The following is a 17,130-nucleotide window of genomic DNA, read 5'->3' on the forward strand; positions in this document are numbered from 1 at the left end:
TCTTGGTTAAGTGATAATGAATAAAAATTACTCAGGGCTTAATGAGTGCCAGTCACTGGATAAGCACTACAGTTAGATTTTTCATTTTTATCTTCATAATAATATTACATTAGATATGTAGTATTATTATCTGTTTCATCCAAGAGGAAACTGAGGCTTAGGAGCAGTTAAGTAATTTGCCCAGATGAGTGAATGGTAGAGTTGGAATTTGAACCCAAACTATTTGACCTCAGAGCCTAACTAGTCAACACTTTTGAACACGGGAAATACGGGAATTGGATTTTTAATGAGGAAAAGGTCACATATGTGTGTTTTTAAACAGATACCACTAAAGCACAGGTAGTTGTTTGTCATTATTACAATTGTCACTTACTGTGTGCAGTATACATATCTTGTTTATTTCTCACAGAGGCTCTGTAAATATACATTATATTGACCATTTTAGAAATAAAGAAACTGGAACCTAGAAAGGTTAAGTAACTTGTTCCAGATCTAACGAGTAAGAAATTAAGTCAGATATTAAAACCCAGGCTGTTATGCTTACAGAAGCCATGCCCTTTCCATCATACCAAATTGCTTCCTTTGATGCCCAGTATGTTACAAATGCTTCATAAATGATTATTGATGCAAATGGATGTCTTAAATTGCTATGGGATTTAACAGTTTGCATTTATACTTTAGAAAATTTTATACTTAAAAGATGTTACACGTATTAAAATAAAAGCAATTTCATTTAAGTGGATGAATTCTATTATATAATAAATTGTGTGTGGGGGGGTATATGAGAATGCCAAAAATTTCTTCTTAGGTCAGCACTGTAGAAATTGGAATGTATTTTCTTATAGAAACAATATTTTAAGTGATAGTCCTTTTTTTAAAAATGTTTTTTAAAATATTTATTTATTATTGAGAGACAGAGAGAACCAGAAAATGAGCATGGGAGGGACAGAGAGAGGGGGAGACACAGTATCTGAAGCAGGCTCCAGGCTCTGAGCTGTCAGCACAGAGCCCGATGCGGGGCTCAAACTCACGAGCGGTGAGATCATGACCTGAGCCGAAGTCAGATGCTTAACCAACTGAGCCACCCAGGCTCCCCTTAAGTGATAGTTCTAATATTTCCTCAGAAAAACCTCATTCCTGGATAATGCGTGTGCAGAATAGACCATTGTTGTATCTTCCTCTCCTGCTGGTGTTGCTGTGCTGATGATACGGGGGAGAGCATCTGTATTGTCTTTTGTGGTGTTTCTCAAACAACCTTCTTCAGAAAAGCTTCAGTGTAGCCACAAACAACCTTCTTCAGAATTGAGTGACTGCTAAAAAATGGAGATTCCTGAACTCCATCTTAGACCCACTGAATCTCTGTTGTTGATGCTTGGAATCTGCATTTTTAAAAAAGTTTATTTTTGGGAGAGACAGAGACAGCACGAGTCGGGGGTACAGAGAGAGGGAGAGAGAGAATGTCAAGCAGGCTCTGTGCTGTTAGTGCAGAGCCCTATGCGGGACTCGAACCCGTGGAATGTGAGATCATGACCTGAGCTGAAACCAGGAGTTGGAGTCGGAGTCGGATGCTTAACCAACCCAGCCATCCAGGCACCTCATTCGTCTGCATTTTTAACCAGCATCCCAGGTGATTGTTTTGTATACTGTGGTTTGATAACTCACTGCTCTAGGACAAGGTTCTCCCAAATAAGGTGTATATACCTTGTAAGGCAGTCCAGGGATCCAAGGAACAACACCAGAACTTTGTATGTAGATTGATTTTATCTCCTCTCTTCTTAAAAAATTTCTTTTTTAATATATTTTAGTGTACATAATGCATTAAAACAATAGTACACGAATGTGTTTATTAACTCAAGTATACGAGTACGGACTCGTTTTTTTTTTTAAACTGGTGGAGTGCAAAGCAAAAAAGCAAAACAAAACCTCAAAAAGAAAAAAAAAATCCAAACCTAACATTTCTGCTTTAGGGAATAAACTTTCCAGTACCCTTGTATTAAGGAACAAAGTACAATTGCCACATAAATCATTGTCTCTTCTGTTATCTAGTTATATGTACGTGAACCATTTATAAATTGCAGTCTGTTTAAAAGCAGTGAGACTTTGTGAGGTTGAAACCATTTTTCAAAGCCATCATAAAATCTCAGTAACTCTTATAAATGTAAAATGTACCCAATTTCAGTAAAATCCATTTAAAACCTTTTTCTGATACTGTTTCCTTCCTAGAATGCTGACATTGTCCTATCATGAGATAAGCAGTCATGTGAAATGATAGAATTCACTTGGGTGAATAAGTAATTCACAATTAGGAAATCTACCAATTTAAATAATTAATGAACTGGAGACTCTTTTATCACATGACCAGTTATTTTAACAATTTAGGAATACCACACGTCACATAATACTGTAGAGCCTTGTACTAAATACAAACTCAACTTGCCTTAGAGCAGAAATCCAAGATTATAATAGAGCCATACAAAGGAACTCCAAAAATTATAATGGACTTCTGCTTTAATGCAGGTTAAATTCTTGCTCAGCCATGGCTCTGAAGTGAATCAGAATTTAAAAATACTTTCTTCCAAATGACTCTCAGGCTATTGGGAATGTGGTCTGGTTTTCATTACTGCCGCTCTGCTAATTCAGTATAATTCCTGATAGTTATTGTCTCTCTCTTCTTGACTCTCTTCTGTAGGTATTCATTACATAAAACTTTTGTTTCCTGCTTTATCTCTGATCTCTGTTATAAACAAGCCATGATATAATAGTATTTGTGAAATGAAATCAGCTGTCCTAACACCATTTTTTGAATAGTTCATTTTATCTTTGCTGCTTCAAAAGCCTCTTTATCATATATCAAACATTTATTAGTAAATCAAACTATTTCTAGTTTATTTTTCCACTAATCTATTACTGTACTCGTTGAAATTACTATAGCCTTTTAATAGGTTATGAATTTTGATAGAGCATGATTCCCTTCCTGGCTGCCTTTTTTCAGGAATTCTTGACTCTTTGTTATCTATCTGTTCTTCCAGATAAACTTTAGAAATGATTGTCAGATTCCATTAAAGATCCTGTTGGGGTTGTGATTGGAATTGCAATGAAATTTTAGATTAATTTGAAGAATAATTGACATCTTTGCAATAGAGAGTCTTTCTATCCAGAAGTATACTGGATATTCTATTGATTAAAATCCTGTGGTGTTCTTCAAGTCTTCATATAGGGTTTATATATATTTTTTGTTACTTTGTTTCTATGAATTTTATAGATTTTAATATGACCTATTGTGAATGGGATTATTTTTCTTACATTTTCTAAATTTGTTGGTGTATAGGAAAATTATTGATTTTTGAATGTTTGTCTTGAATGTAGCCATCTAGTTTTCCAGTTGATTATTTTGGATTTTCTAGGTAAACATCGTATTTTATGCAAATAATGAGGTTACATAGCCCTCATTTTTTGTCTTATTTCATTGTATTACTTCTCCCAGAAAAATGTGGACTAGCAAGAATTCTTGTCTCGTTCCTGATTTTGACAGGAATACTTTTAATATTCCGTGTTGTGTCATGTTTATTGTATTTTCCTGGTGGATAACTTTTATGGTGTTTAGGAAATGATTTTTTCCTAACTTTACAGAGTTCATGTCATGAACATGTGCTGAATTTCATTTGATGTCTGTCAGGCAGCAATTAAGATAATATTTTATCATTACTTTTATAGACTTCAGAATGGCAAATGGTCCTCACTTTCCTGGGATAAACCTTGCTTGGCCATGTTTTATAATACTCCGTTTTTTCAGATATTTAGTTTTGAGAGAGAGAGGGAGAACAGAGTGTGAGTGGGGGAGGGGAAGAGAGAGAGGAAGACACAAAATCTGAAGCAAGCTCTAGGCTGTGAGCTGTCAGCACAGAGCCCGATTTGGGGCTCATATCCACGAACCGCAAGATAATGACCTGAACTGAAGTTGGATGCTTAACCCACTGAGCCACCCAGGAGCCCCTATAATTCTTTTAATGCACAGTTGATTTGAATCACTAACATTTTATTTAAACTTTTTGCATCTATATTTGTAGTTGATTTTGGTCTTTGGTTATAAGATTTTGTGTGTGTGTGTGTGTGTGTGTGTGTGTGTGTGCGCGCGCGCGCGCACGTGCACGCCTGCCTAGTTTTGGTTTCAGTGTTATGCTAATCTCATAGAATGAACTCTAGAAGAGCTTAAATAAGTATGAGTTTTTAAAGTTAAATTTTTTTAAAATTTTATGATAGAACTCATGCACATAGCTGTCTGAGCCTTTAGAAATGGAAATATTTGACTAACTAAAAAATTTTTTCTACCATTATTACTGTCCAGAGTTGCTACTACTTCTTTGATGAAGTTTTATAATTCTAGACTTTTCTAGAAATTCATCCATTTCATTTCGATTTAAAAAATTTTTTTGTCTGACTTAAAGTTGTATATAGTATTTTCATACAATTTTAAAGAGTGTCTTCTATATTAGCAGTTGTGTCATCCTTTTTATTTCTAATACTGTTTGTGTTCTTTCTATTTTGTAGTCAGACTTGCCAAAAACAGTCAGTTTTCTTGGTCTTTTGCAGACTTGATTTTCCTGATTTTTAGACTTACTAGTTTGTTAATTTCTACCTTTATTTTTAATCTATCTTCCTTCCTGGTTTCTTTGGTTATATTTTGTTGTAAACACCTCTTGAATTACATGATTATTTCAATACTTTGTCTTTTTTTTTTAAAGGATTCTTTTAAGATGATAAAAGCCTCTTTTGAATACTACCTTGATTGTATCACATGTGTTTTGATATGAAATGCCTTCATTGTTATTCATTTTAAAGAAGACTTTTAAATTTTGATTTCCTATTTAACCTGAAGGTTATTTAGAAAAGTAGTTTTAGAAATATCTAGGTGGGTCATTTTTTCCTTAGATTTTGTTGTTAATTTTTCACTTTGTTCCATTTTGGATAGATACTTACCTGTATCCTGTATAATTATTTCTTTTCTGGAAATTATTGAGATGTGGTCTGTGGTATTTCATTGGGATAAGGATTCCTATGTGTCTGTTGTATCAAATTTCTTAGTTATTTCTATTTGTTTTGACACCTGCATTGTATCCTAAAAATAATATGTTCTGTGATTTATTCTCTTAATGAGGGACATCTAGCTTGCCTAATTTTTTTTTTTTTTTGCCAGCATTAAAAAAAAAAACCCTTTTGTGAACATTTTTGTACATTATATCTTTGGTTAAAAGGGAATAATATTTCTGTAGGATAGATTCCCAGATTCACATACATACATAGTCACATACCAAACTAATTGGAATAATTCTATGCATTCACAGATTTAATCTTATACATAATAAATAATAACATATCCTTAATTTGTTTACATCACTGTTATTTGGGGGTTTGGTCTATTAGTCAAACCCTGTCTGAATTGACCATATGCCAAATAATACAGCATCAAATACTTTTGTTTGTCTTCTATCCACTTCCTTTGTCCAGGTCCAATTTCTGTTAGTTTAGTCTAGGACTGCAGATTTTAAAAATATGTAGTATCTTTCAAGAATTATATTTGACATTTTCAGTGATTTTTAACCATAGTATCAGTGATCATTTTGACTTCACAGCGTTTGGTCTCTTGCATACCCCCAGCTCTTTTACCATGATCTCCATCCTCGTCCTCCTCCTCCTCGTCCTCCTCCTCCTCGTCCTCCTCCTCCTCGTCCTCCTCCTCCTCCTCCTTCTTCTTCTTCTTCTTCTTTTTCTTCTTCTTCTAATGTTTATTTATTTATTTTGAGAGACAGAGAGCATGATCAGGGGAGAGGCAGAGAGAAAGGGAGACAGAATCCCAAGCGGGCTCTGTGCTAAGCAGCATAGAGCCTGACATGGAGCTCAGTTTTATAAACTGTGAGATCATGACCTGAGTCCAAATCGACTTAACCAGCTGAGCCACTCAGACACTCTATAACTTCTCCATTCTTAGTCCTCATTTTGATTCATCTCTTTTTTGTTTTTTTTTTTTTTTAAATTTTTTTCAACGTTTTTTATTTATTTTTTGGGACAGAGAGAGACAGAGCATGAACGGGGGAGGGGCAGAGAGAGAGAGGGAGACACAGAATCGGAAACAGGCTCCAGGCTCCGAGACATCAGCCCAGAGCCTGACGCGGGGCTCGAACTCACGGACCGCAAGATCGTGACCTGGCTGAAGTCGGACGCTTAACCGACTGCGCCACCCAGGCGCCCCTCTCTTTTTTGTTTTTTAATTTTTTTTTAACATTTATTCATTCTTGAGAGTGAGACAGAGCATGAGCAGGGGAGGGGCAGAGAGAGAGGGAGACACAGAATCTGAAGCAGGCTCCAGGTTCTGAGCTGTCAGCACAGGGCCCAACGTGGGGCTCGAACTCACGGACTGCGAGATCATGACCTGAGCTGAAGTCGGACGCTTAACCGACTGAGCCACCCAGGCACCCCTATGATTCATCTCTCTTTAAAAAATTTTTTAAACGTTTATTTATTTTTGAGAGACAGAGCATGAGTGGGGAAGGAGCAGAGAGAGAGAGGGAGACACAGAATGCGAAGCAGGCTCCAGGCTCTGAGCTGTCAGCATGGAGCCTGAGGCAGGGCTCGAACGTGTGAACCACAAGATGATGACCTGAGCTGAAGTCCTGAAGTCGGACGCTTAACTGACTGAGCCACTCAGGCACCCCTTGATTCATGTCTTCATTGGCTAAATTATCTCTTTAGCTTTTTTCAAGAAGATTGTATATACTTGAATATACATTTATGTGGCTTTTGCATATGAATGGCATCTCTGACGATATTTATTTTTTATTACCTTAAGAAGTTTTGTTTCTATGCCATGCCACTGTCTTTCTATTCCTCGTCTCCTAAGGAAGTAATTCTTCTTCATTTTCTTTTTAAAAATTTCAGGTCGAATATATAAGCATTCTCAGCAACCTTTGATTACATATGAGAAACATAATGTGACAGACTATCCAAAGAATGTGGGAGGCTCCCGTTCTTTATTTCTTCTGAAGGCTCATGGTAAGTTACCTGTATAGCATTATTATGTTTTGTGGAATAAATTTACCTGATGGCTCAGTGCTGGCTGGATTAGGAATGGTACTGAGCTTTATTTATTTATTTATTTATTTTTAAATGTTTATTTATATTTGAGAGAGAGCATGAATGGGGGAGGGTCAGAGAGGGGGGTAAACAGAGGATCCGAAGTGGGCTCTGCACTGACAACAGGGAGCCTTATGCGGAGCTGGAACCCATGAACCATGAGATCATGACCTGAGCTGAAGTCAGATGCTCAACCCACTGAGCCACCCAAGTGCCCCAGTAGTGGGCATAATTTAGCAAAATGTTTATAAGTCTTCTATGTTCAAATATTAACATTTGCAGGTAGCAGCGTCTATCTTAATGTTTGCAAATTTTTGTTAAAAGTAGAGAGTAGGGATCATTCAGTGGTTTTAACCCTGGCTGCACTTTAAAATCACTAATGGAGCTTTTAAGACATCTATAATTTTTCAAGAGTGCCCTAGTTGTTTCTAACTGTAGCCAGAGTTAAGTATCACTGGGTTAATCAGTTTAATTTTTGTGAGACCTTAATTATGACATTTATTAAAATAAAGGCTTATAATAGAAGAGTGCTTTGTGATTTTGATTATTTAACAGTAGTTTAGTCTCAAAGATACAGTTTTGTTGAACTGATCAGTGTACAAAGTATTTGAGGGTGTACAAATTACTCAGTGCTATACATAAATATTGTATACTTAAAATGATGAAATTAACGGGGCGCCTGGGTGGCGCAGTCGGTTAAGCGTCCGACTTCAGCCAGGTCACGATCTCACGGTCTGTGAGTTCGAGCCCCGCGTCAGGCTCTGGGCTGATGGCTCAGAGCCTGGAGCCTGTTTCCGATTCTGTGTCTCCCTCTCTCTGTCCCTCCCCCGTTCATGCTCTGTCTCTCTCTGTCCCAAAAAATAAAATTAAAAAAAAAAAAAAAAAAAAATGATGAAATTAACTATGTTGGAAGAGCAGTCGTCTAAAAACAAGGCTCTGGTTCTACAGATAAAAGTTTATTCCATTCAAAAAGTAGCCTGTTTTATTTTCGAAAAGATGGGATTTAAAAGTAGGGGAATAGTATAGTGTATACTATACTATTCTTCAATACTAGTATTGGGTGGGGGGATGTTTCCTTATTTGGTATATTGCCTTTATATTCTTCAGTTATTCCTTCCAGTAGAGTTTCAATAAATGTTATCATAGTTAAGCTTGAAAATAACTTCATTATTGATAATTTGCTTCTAGTAGTAGCTCCAGTTTGACAGTAATGGGATTCACATGTAACATGCCTATTTGTTTTTCATTGTTTATTGGAATGAGAAGTGAGAAGGTGCTGAGATACCTGCAGAAGGGCTGTCTTAGTGTAATGGTTAAGAGCACAGTTGCTGAAGCCAGAGTGGGTTTGAATCCCGACTTTGTAACCTTAGGTGTTACTTACTTAACTTCACTATTCTTTAGTTTCCCCAACCGGTAAAGGCAGAATACTAATTGTGACTACTTCATGGGATTGTTGTAAACATCAGTTAGATTAATACACGTAAAGCTCTTAGTGCCTGGCACGCAGTAGGAGCTACGGAAGTTTTGCTATTAGGAGTAGCGGTGGTGGTGCTAAAACTATGATATATAGGGAGTTGTTGGGTTATGCTTACATTCATTGAATGTATTTTGTTCGCTGTTTTCTATGTTCCGAGCACTTGGCTTGGTCATGTAAGAAACAGCTTGGTTTGTGATGTCAACCATTCTATTTTTTCACCCACAGGTGCTTTAATGTTTGTGGCATGGATGACTACTGTTAGCATAGGTGTGCTCATGGCTCGGTTCTTCAAATTTGTTTGGGCAAAGCCTGTTTTTGGTCAAGCAGCTTGGTTTCAGGTAGGTGGGAGAAAAAGCTTAATGCAATTTCCATATTCTTTAAACATTGCAACATGAAAACTTATGTAGTATGTTTCTTTTTCTTTCTTTCTTTTTTTTTTTTTTTTGGTGGTTTACAGTTGTAGTTTTGGAATCCTAATAATTTCTTCATTTTGCCCTTTGATTTCCTAACCAACTGAAAATAGACATAAGATACTTGATGGAGGTCAAAATAGAGACAGCTTTATGAGGTTCAGGGTGGATTAGAGAATGTCTCGGGGCCATGTGCATTCATTCCTTTGTAACATACACTTTGGGACACAAAAGATCCTGACTTACATGTCTGTTTGGCCAAGGGGAGAGCCTGGAAGAACGTATATATAGATGCACTGAGTATAGATGAGTCAAGGAGGATAGGAGAGCAGAAGAAAGAAATAGTGGGGGTTAATGCATTTCTAGGCAGGGATCTGTCCTGGTTGTTGCCAGTGAGTGGTTAGACTGTTCCTAGCTCACTTATCAAGATCATCTATCTCCTCTGTGTGTAGGAAGAGGAGCCAGAAGTGTTCCTTTTCATGCTGCACCTTTGCATGGGATGAGGAAGCAGTCTCCTAGTAGAAAGACAAGAGTCAGTAAGCACTCCTCAAAACAAAGGAAAACAAACTGTATCTTCCATGTGTCATGGAGTGTAGATAGTTGCATGTATAGTGGAATATTAGTAATTATGTGTTGAGCTAGAATGTACACATCTGCTTTTGAAGAAAATACTGCTTATTGAAACAGTTTTAACTTTATAAGGGGTATTCTTGAAACTTTATATTCATATAAATTTGTAGCGTTTAAAACTTACCTCATCTAACCTCATTTCTCACTATTGGCTGGCAGAGTCAATCTGTTTTATTTGTCCTTACTACTGCTGTGTGCTTTGCTGCTGTCTGTCTCTGCCTTTGGCATCTCTGTCTTTCTCTGTCTCTGTTTCTCTCTCATCTGTTCGTGTGGATATTCCCAACTGGAAAGTTCTTTGTGTCTTTGCTTTACCAATTCAAATTCTCCACTGCTTTTAAAACTATGATGTGTATATATATGGTGTGATATGTAGAGTGATTATATGTCCTTTCCCTGGGATAGTTTTGGTTTGCACCATTTATCCTGGCATAATAACTGTTACTCCACTCTCAATATTCTCAGGATTTAGACAATGAATTGACACTTCATATGTTTCTCTGATCTACTCAGTTGTTTCCTAAGCTCCTTGGGAGACAGCTCTGTTTCCTTGCTGTCTCATTGTATCTGGTAGAGCACTGTGCTTGGTGGTGGTACTTAATAAAGGAAGGAAATGAAGGACTTGGCAAGTAGGTGTGCTCTGTGTGTGAAATACCCATTCCTGCTGCTCGTGCTGGTGAAGTCTTCGCAAATGCTTTGGAACGATGGGCATGGCAGCTTAGAATTTTCTTTAAAGTTCATTTAGTAAAATATTTTAAAACTCACTGCAAACTGTGATTAGATGTCAGTCAAATGCATGCCTTCAGGGAATCTCGCCCCATGATTTTTTCCCCACACTTATGCCAACTACTTTCACTTACATGGTTGACTGTCTTCTCATGGTGTCATTTCATCCTTGCAGGTACATCGGACGCTCATGCTCACTACTACTGCCCTCACCTGCATTGCTTTTGTTCTGCCTTTTATTTACAGAAGAGGCTGGAGTTGGGTAAGTATCTCTTCAGCGGGATTTTTTTTTTTTATATAAATTCATTTTGATGACCGAGGAGATTGCTGTTTTATACTCACATGGATGGGTTAAAAGATATTTCTGCATACATCTCTCTTCTTTCCTTTTTTAATCATCTGGTGACTATTCCAGATGGCTGGGGGTCAGGGACAGAGCGAGGATGTTGTTGTGGATAACTGGGTAATGAAATATATTTTTAGGCTACATCAAATGTTATATGTACTCTACATAGCTTGGGTGAATTTTCTCACTGTGGAGTGGTGAAAATTCAAAGTGTGATACCTAAGGAATGTGAACACTGTAAGTGGTTTTCTCTAACTCACACTATGATTACCACTAAGCTAACACGAGAGCCAGGATATTTACTGGTATGTTCACTGGTGTATCTTAAGCACCCAGAGCAGATTCTAGTACATAGTAGGTCCTCAGTAATTATTGAATGAAGGGGTAAGGCTTACTGAAAACAAGCGATGTACTCAAGGTCAGAACCTGTGCTCTTTTGTAAAACTTTTCCAGTTTTACAGCCAGTCAGAATTCAATATCAAAATTCAATACAGTAAAACCTTGGATTGTGAGTAACTCATTCTGTAAGTGTTCTGTAAGACAAGTAGACATTTCTAATAAATTTTAACTTGACAAATGTGCGATGTCTTGTAATACAAGTAGCACCTGATGCTGAATGTCACATGATCACCACTGAGCCAATGATTCTTGAAATTCGCTTTGATATACAAGTGCTTTGGATTACAAGCCTGTTTCTGGAACAAATTATGTTCTCAAACCAAGGTTTTACTGTATTTCACTTTGGGCTGTTGCCGTAAGGGCAAGACTGATGAATCTTGGGTCACTAAGAAACCTCCCTCCTGCTTTTTAGGTAGTTTCTAGATTGGCCGACCTATTTTTTAAAGGAAATTATGAAGATTTTCTGATATGAACTTTATTTTATGCAGGTATTTGGGTCAAGGGTTAATACTTATTATATAAACTCTGTAGTTTGCACTCTTTGCAGTTTATGATTAGGATAGTATAAAGGGAATAGTATAGTAGCAACGTCACAGACTTTCTGAGAATTGAGAGTTAAATAGCTGAAAGTACTTAGGCTAGTTTCCTGTGCATTCTAAGCAAATACAAGAATTTTGCGGCAGTTGTTACTGTTGCTTTATGAGATAGAGGCAGTCTCCTTCTCCATGGTCCTGGTTATCATTTTATCTGTGTATAACTGAGTCCATGGCTTGAAAGTGTTTTTCTAATGTTCTTTTGTCAGCTTATTGTTCCTGTTTACCAAAGCTTCCTATCATGGCTTGGAAACCACTATATCCTTCTTCTAGATCACAGATTTTAGAGTCTACCCAAGCACGGCAGTCAGTGACAACAGACTGTAATATTCCCCCATCTAAACATGTCACAGGTTAGAGCATCTCCTTAGTCCCTCTCTTAAGTTTTTAAGTGGAAAAATTGTGCTAAGTGCCAAATGTGCTAAAACTGTCTGCTCTTTTGAGCAGATATACAGCGTCTCTAAGAGAGGGGTGGAGCCGAAACTGTTGAGATACTTTGTTGATGGTCTTTTCTCAGGTTAGACCTTCATTCCGAACAGAGGAGATAAGATTTTAATGCAGTGGCTATATAGGCTATTCATTTAATCAACATTCATTGAGTGACTAAGGTTCTATTAAGCACTTGAGTTACAAGGAATCATATATAGAACCTTCATCTCAGGAAAACACAGAGGTCTGAACAAATAATTACCATACATTGGGATGATTGCTCCTGACATGAGGATACTAACTAGTCCTGGGTGGGGTGTACTGGTTTGGTATTGGTGATCACCTAACATCCTAATGGGGGAGAGGCAGCACTCTGCATGGCTGCCACCACCACCATTTACACACTGTGTGGCGTTGGACACATCGCTTGATATCTCTAAGTTTCGGTTCTTCATTTTAGAAATGGGATATTGATCATATGACTTCACTCATATGAGGACCTTAAGATGTAAAACAGATGAACATAAGGGAAGGGAAGCAAAAATAATATAAAAACAGGGAGGGGGACAAAACAGAAGAGACTCATAAATATGGAGAACAAACTGAGGGTTACTGGAGGGGGTGTGGGAGGGGGGATGGGCTAAATGGGTAAGGGGCACTAAGGAATCTACTCCTGAAATCATTGCACTATACGCTAATGAACTTGGATGTAAATTAAAAAAATAAATTAAATAAAAAAATTAAAAAAAATAAAGGTGGGATATTGATAACTGTCAAGCATTGTAGTGAGCATTAGTAATAATGTCTATCAAGTATGTGCACTCAGTGAATGGTACCTATTATTAATAATAAATGTTTAAAGCTACAGAAAAACACTAAGAGTACATCTGTGTGTATTATTTTTAACATGAAGATTTAAACTGATGGGCGAGATCGAGATTATTGAAATGATGTAACTTTGTTCAGTATGCAGGTTATCACCCATACCTTGGCTGTATAGTGATGGTTTTAGCAGTTCTTCAGCCTCTTCTGGCAGCCTTCAGGCCACCTTTATATGACCCCAGGTATTTATAGCTTTTTAAAAATTTTTTTAAATGTTTATTTATTTAGTTTGAGAGAGAGAGAGAGAGAGAGCATGCACATGCACATGGGAGAGGAGCAGAAAGAGAGGGAGAGAGAGAATTCCAAGCAGGCTCCATGCTGTCAGCATAGAGCCTGATGCGGGGCTCGATCTCATGAACCACGGGTGAGATCATGACCTGAGCTGAAATCAAGAGTTAGACACTTAACAGACTGAGCCACTCAGGCACCCTGAGTACTTATCGCTTTTATATATAAATGGCCTTAACATTATTTGGCAAACTAATTCCTTTTTAAGTGAAAATCCTTTGCACTTTATGAAATTCAGTGATAAATTATATTTACTTTAAAAGGTTTTAAAGCGTATTTCAGATACCTAATTCTCAGGTGCATGCTTTTTATTCTCTTGGGAATTAATTGTAGTTCTGTCTCTTTTGAGAATACTGATTGGTTCTTTATTTGGTAGAAGGCAAATGTTTAACTGGACGCACTGGAGTATGGGAACAGCTGCTAGAATAATAGCAGGTAAGTAATTGTGATGCGACTTATTCATATATAATTGCTGGTTGTTTATATTGCAAGTTGTAATTTGGATTAAATGATTTTTAGATGTATTGGTAATTCGAGTAATTGGTTGTTGAGGGGAAATCAACCTTAAACATTGAAATCCAGAAAGTAATTTCTAGAGGTAACTATTTAAGTTGTTATTTCAGTTTTAAGTTTAAGGTTTTTAAAATTGCTTTAAAACTTTCCTTCTAAGACTTTTTTTTTAGCATTTGCCTTTGCCAGCAGCATAAGCAAGCTATGCTAATGGCCAAATGCTCAAGTTGAGGGTCATTTGTGAGTTGGGCTGAGGTGGGCTGTCTGCAGATCTTTTCCATGGGGATGGTACCTTCCAGGGAAGGTGATTGTCAAAAGTCAAGCACAGTTATCCAGTATATTTTTATGTGTTGTATAATAAATTCCTAAACTGACATCTCCTACTCTCACATTTCTGTAGTCTTTGGGGGTTCTTCACGGAGGGAGGAGTATAGTTAGCAATGATTTCCATACTTTTCTCCCTTCCAACATTGCAGACTTAAAGCTTTTTGGAAAGTTTGAGTGTCTCTTTTTAAACAATTGGTGGATCATGATTATAATTTCCCATCTGACCGTTTCTAGTCTTACAATAAAAAAAAGATTAAATTAACTCTTTGGTCTTAAATATTAATCTAATTCATCTCATAAACTCTTACTGTGTTTTAGTTGATATAGTTCACACACGTACACACATAATTCTCTCTCTTGGTGGTGACTACATTTGAATATATACATTTTTCTTCTAAATGTAGTGGCAGCAATGTTCCTGGGAATGGATTTACCAGGACTGAACCTTCCTGGCCCATGGAAAACCTATGCAATGACTGGATTTGTAGCCTGGCATGTTGGGACTGAAATTGTCCTGGAGATACATGCTTACCGACTTTCTCGAAAAGGTAGCCTGCTCAAAAAGCCATGTTACGTAGAATCACTTCTATACAAACTCTTGGAATGTAATTAGTTTCTAGATACTAGTGGTTGACACTTACATGATAGCTCACTGAAAATGTCTGTGGTGATTAGTCAGTGTTAGAACTCGTGGAAATATTCTGTCTTTGTGTTTTATACTCATTAGTATTAGAATTTGTGAGTAAAAAGGGGAACGATTTTAGGTTTTAAGGAAGAAGTCTTTTTTCAGTAAGTACTTTTTATTTTGATGCTGGTCTGAAGGCAGTACACACTGAAGTTCCTGAATGCGTGGAGCTGAAAGAACCCAGAAACGGAGGAAGAAGAACTGCCCAAAGTCAACAGAGGGCAAAGCTGCAGACAGATTTTACCTATTTGATAAATGTGCTGTGTGCTATCACTTAGGTTTTCATATACATAATTTGTAGCTGCCTAACTAGGCAGGCTAGATAGGAAAAACTTACTTTGCCCAAGCTTTCTGGTGGCAAGGTCCATTTTGGTTTTGGTGCCAAAGATATCTGTAGCCATTAGGAATCAAGATACCTATAGCCATTAGGAGTGGACAAATTAGTAGAGAGTGGGTGGTGACATTCTTTAAAAATTTTTTTTATTGTTTTTTATTTTTTGAGAGAGAGAAAGCAAGCTGGGGAGGGGCAGAGAGAGAGAGAGAGAGAGAGAGAGAGAGAGAGAGAGAATCTGAAGCAGGCTCCAGGCTCTGAGCTGTCAGCACAGAGCCTGACGTGGGCTCAGACTCTCAAACTGTGAGATCATGACCTGAGCCAAAGTCAGAGGCTTAACCGACTGAGGCACTCAGGCACCCCGAGAGTGGGTGACATTTTAAACTAGCTTGGTTTCTGGGCTGTGTCCTTTGTATCTTATTTAGTTTCCAACCCCCTAAATGGTAAGTAAAGGTGGCCTTCTAAAAACAAAACCTCTTTGTTGTGAATCTAGGAGCTTTTCAGAGCCGAGTAGTAAAAATCTGTCCTGCCATTTTTGGTCCTTGATAGGGTCACATAGATGGGGTTTTTGATGACCACTGAATTATGGTGTGCTGTTTAAAATACATATATACTTAAAATGTGGTTTGTTAAGACACTGATATGGTGTTTATTGACCAGAAGAGGCATGTTTTAAGTCCCTTGACAAATGTGTGCTGTAGCCAGCCTGTCCCAATTTGTGAGAGCCTTATATATTCAGGAAGTTTGTAACGTTTAGTAGCTTGAAATGGGAGAATATATACCCTGGAAATCAGCAAATGCTACACATCACTTTTTTTTTTTGAGAGTTAGTTTATTGGCATACTCACTGGCCTCATAAACTTACGTTGTTGTTCTTGACAGTTGAAATATTGGATGATGCCAGAATTCAGATCCTTCAGTCATTTACTGTAGCTGAAGCAGAAGTAAGTACTCCTTTTCTTACTTATTGACACAAACCTTAATGATAGTCGTCTCTTTCTTTCATATCTCAATTTTTCTTTCAGGGACATGCTTTTAAAAAGGTGGCGTTAGCAGTTTATATCTGTGGGAATGTGACTTTTCTCATCATATTCTTATCTGCAATCAATCATCTATGAGCAAGCAAAGACCTTGGCTTTGCAGACCAGATGATAATTATCATTAAGCCAAAGAAACTTGAAGCCTGTACTGACTGCCTGGAACGTATTCATGAATTCTAATTTGGAAGACCAGGCCATGTCTGTAGAGGAATTCCGAAGTATGGTCCTTAGGGATCAGCTTTCAGCAGGGTCCTATGGATTCGAAAAAGGATATCAAGCCTTTGTGTGTGATTCTGAGTGTTACCAAGGAAGGTTGTACTTGAGAAGAAGTGATTATCAAATATTTTCTATGGTGAGATTTTTAGAATGTTAGCATTTAAGAAAATAACTGGAAAGGCAGAAATGATGTCATTCGGATGAAATGGGGATTCTATTAAGGTACATGTATTTTGGGTTATAGGGGTGCTGTGGTACTTTAAAGAAACCATCTATACTTGTTTATCAGGATGGTTTTTCTTAGGACTTTTTGTGAAACTATGTTTTCCAGTACAGTGTTTTGGACATGTCCTTTTTTCTGTGTGTTCTGTTACTTCTCTGGTAAAGGTGGAGGTGGGGCTAACATTGTATTCACATTTAATTATATTGTGAATATTATAATTTCTTTCTTAGTGATGAAATGCAAGTATGCATCTTCTGCTTAAGACTGTATTTATATGGGCGCCTGGGTGGCTCATTTGGTTAAGCCTCCGACTCTTGATTTCAGCTCAGGTCATGATCTCATGGTTCCTAAGTTTGAGCCCCACACCGGGCTCTGTGCTAACAGCGCAGAGCCTGCTTGGGATTCTCTCTCTCTCCTTTTCTCTCTGCCTCTCCTCTGTGCTGCTTGTGCTCTCTCTCTCAAAATAAATAAATAAACATTTAGTAAAAAATAC

At 37.4% G+C, this 17,130-nt stretch overlaps 1 protein-coding gene across 4 annotated transcripts in view; it reads left to right on the top strand.

Moving 5' to 3' along the window:
* The window catches only part of FRRS1 (ferric chelate reductase 1), a 104,030-nt gene extending 87,265 nt beyond the window's left edge, over nt 1-16,765 (top strand). For all 4 annotated transcript variants that reach the window (XM_058716447.1, XM_058716449.1, XM_058716450.1 and 1 more), the window contains exons 9-16: nt 6,934-7,047; nt 8,831-8,943; nt 10,544-10,630; nt 13,102-13,199; nt 13,682-13,740; nt 14,547-14,690; nt 16,041-16,102; nt 16,184-16,765. In XM_058716447.1, the coding sequence (XP_058572430.1) occupies nt 6,934-7,047; nt 8,831-8,943; nt 10,544-10,630; nt 13,102-13,199; nt 13,682-13,740; nt 14,547-14,690; nt 16,041-16,102; nt 16,184-16,276 (770 nt within the window). In that variant the 3' untranslated portion in view covers nt 16,277-16,765. The remainder of the gene's footprint in view (nt 1-6,933; nt 7,048-8,830; nt 8,944-10,543; nt 10,631-13,101; nt 13,200-13,681; nt 13,741-14,546; nt 14,691-16,040; nt 16,103-16,183) is intronic.
* Nucleotides 16,766-17,130: the final 365 nt, after the last annotated feature.

The sequence above is a fragment of the Neofelis nebulosa genome, chromosome 2 (genome assembly GCF_028018385.1).
Source record: "Neofelis nebulosa isolate mNeoNeb1 chromosome 2, mNeoNeb1.pri, whole genome shotgun sequence".
In the NCBI taxonomy this organism is placed as follows: domain Eukaryota; kingdom Metazoa; phylum Chordata; class Mammalia; order Carnivora; family Felidae; genus Neofelis; species Neofelis nebulosa.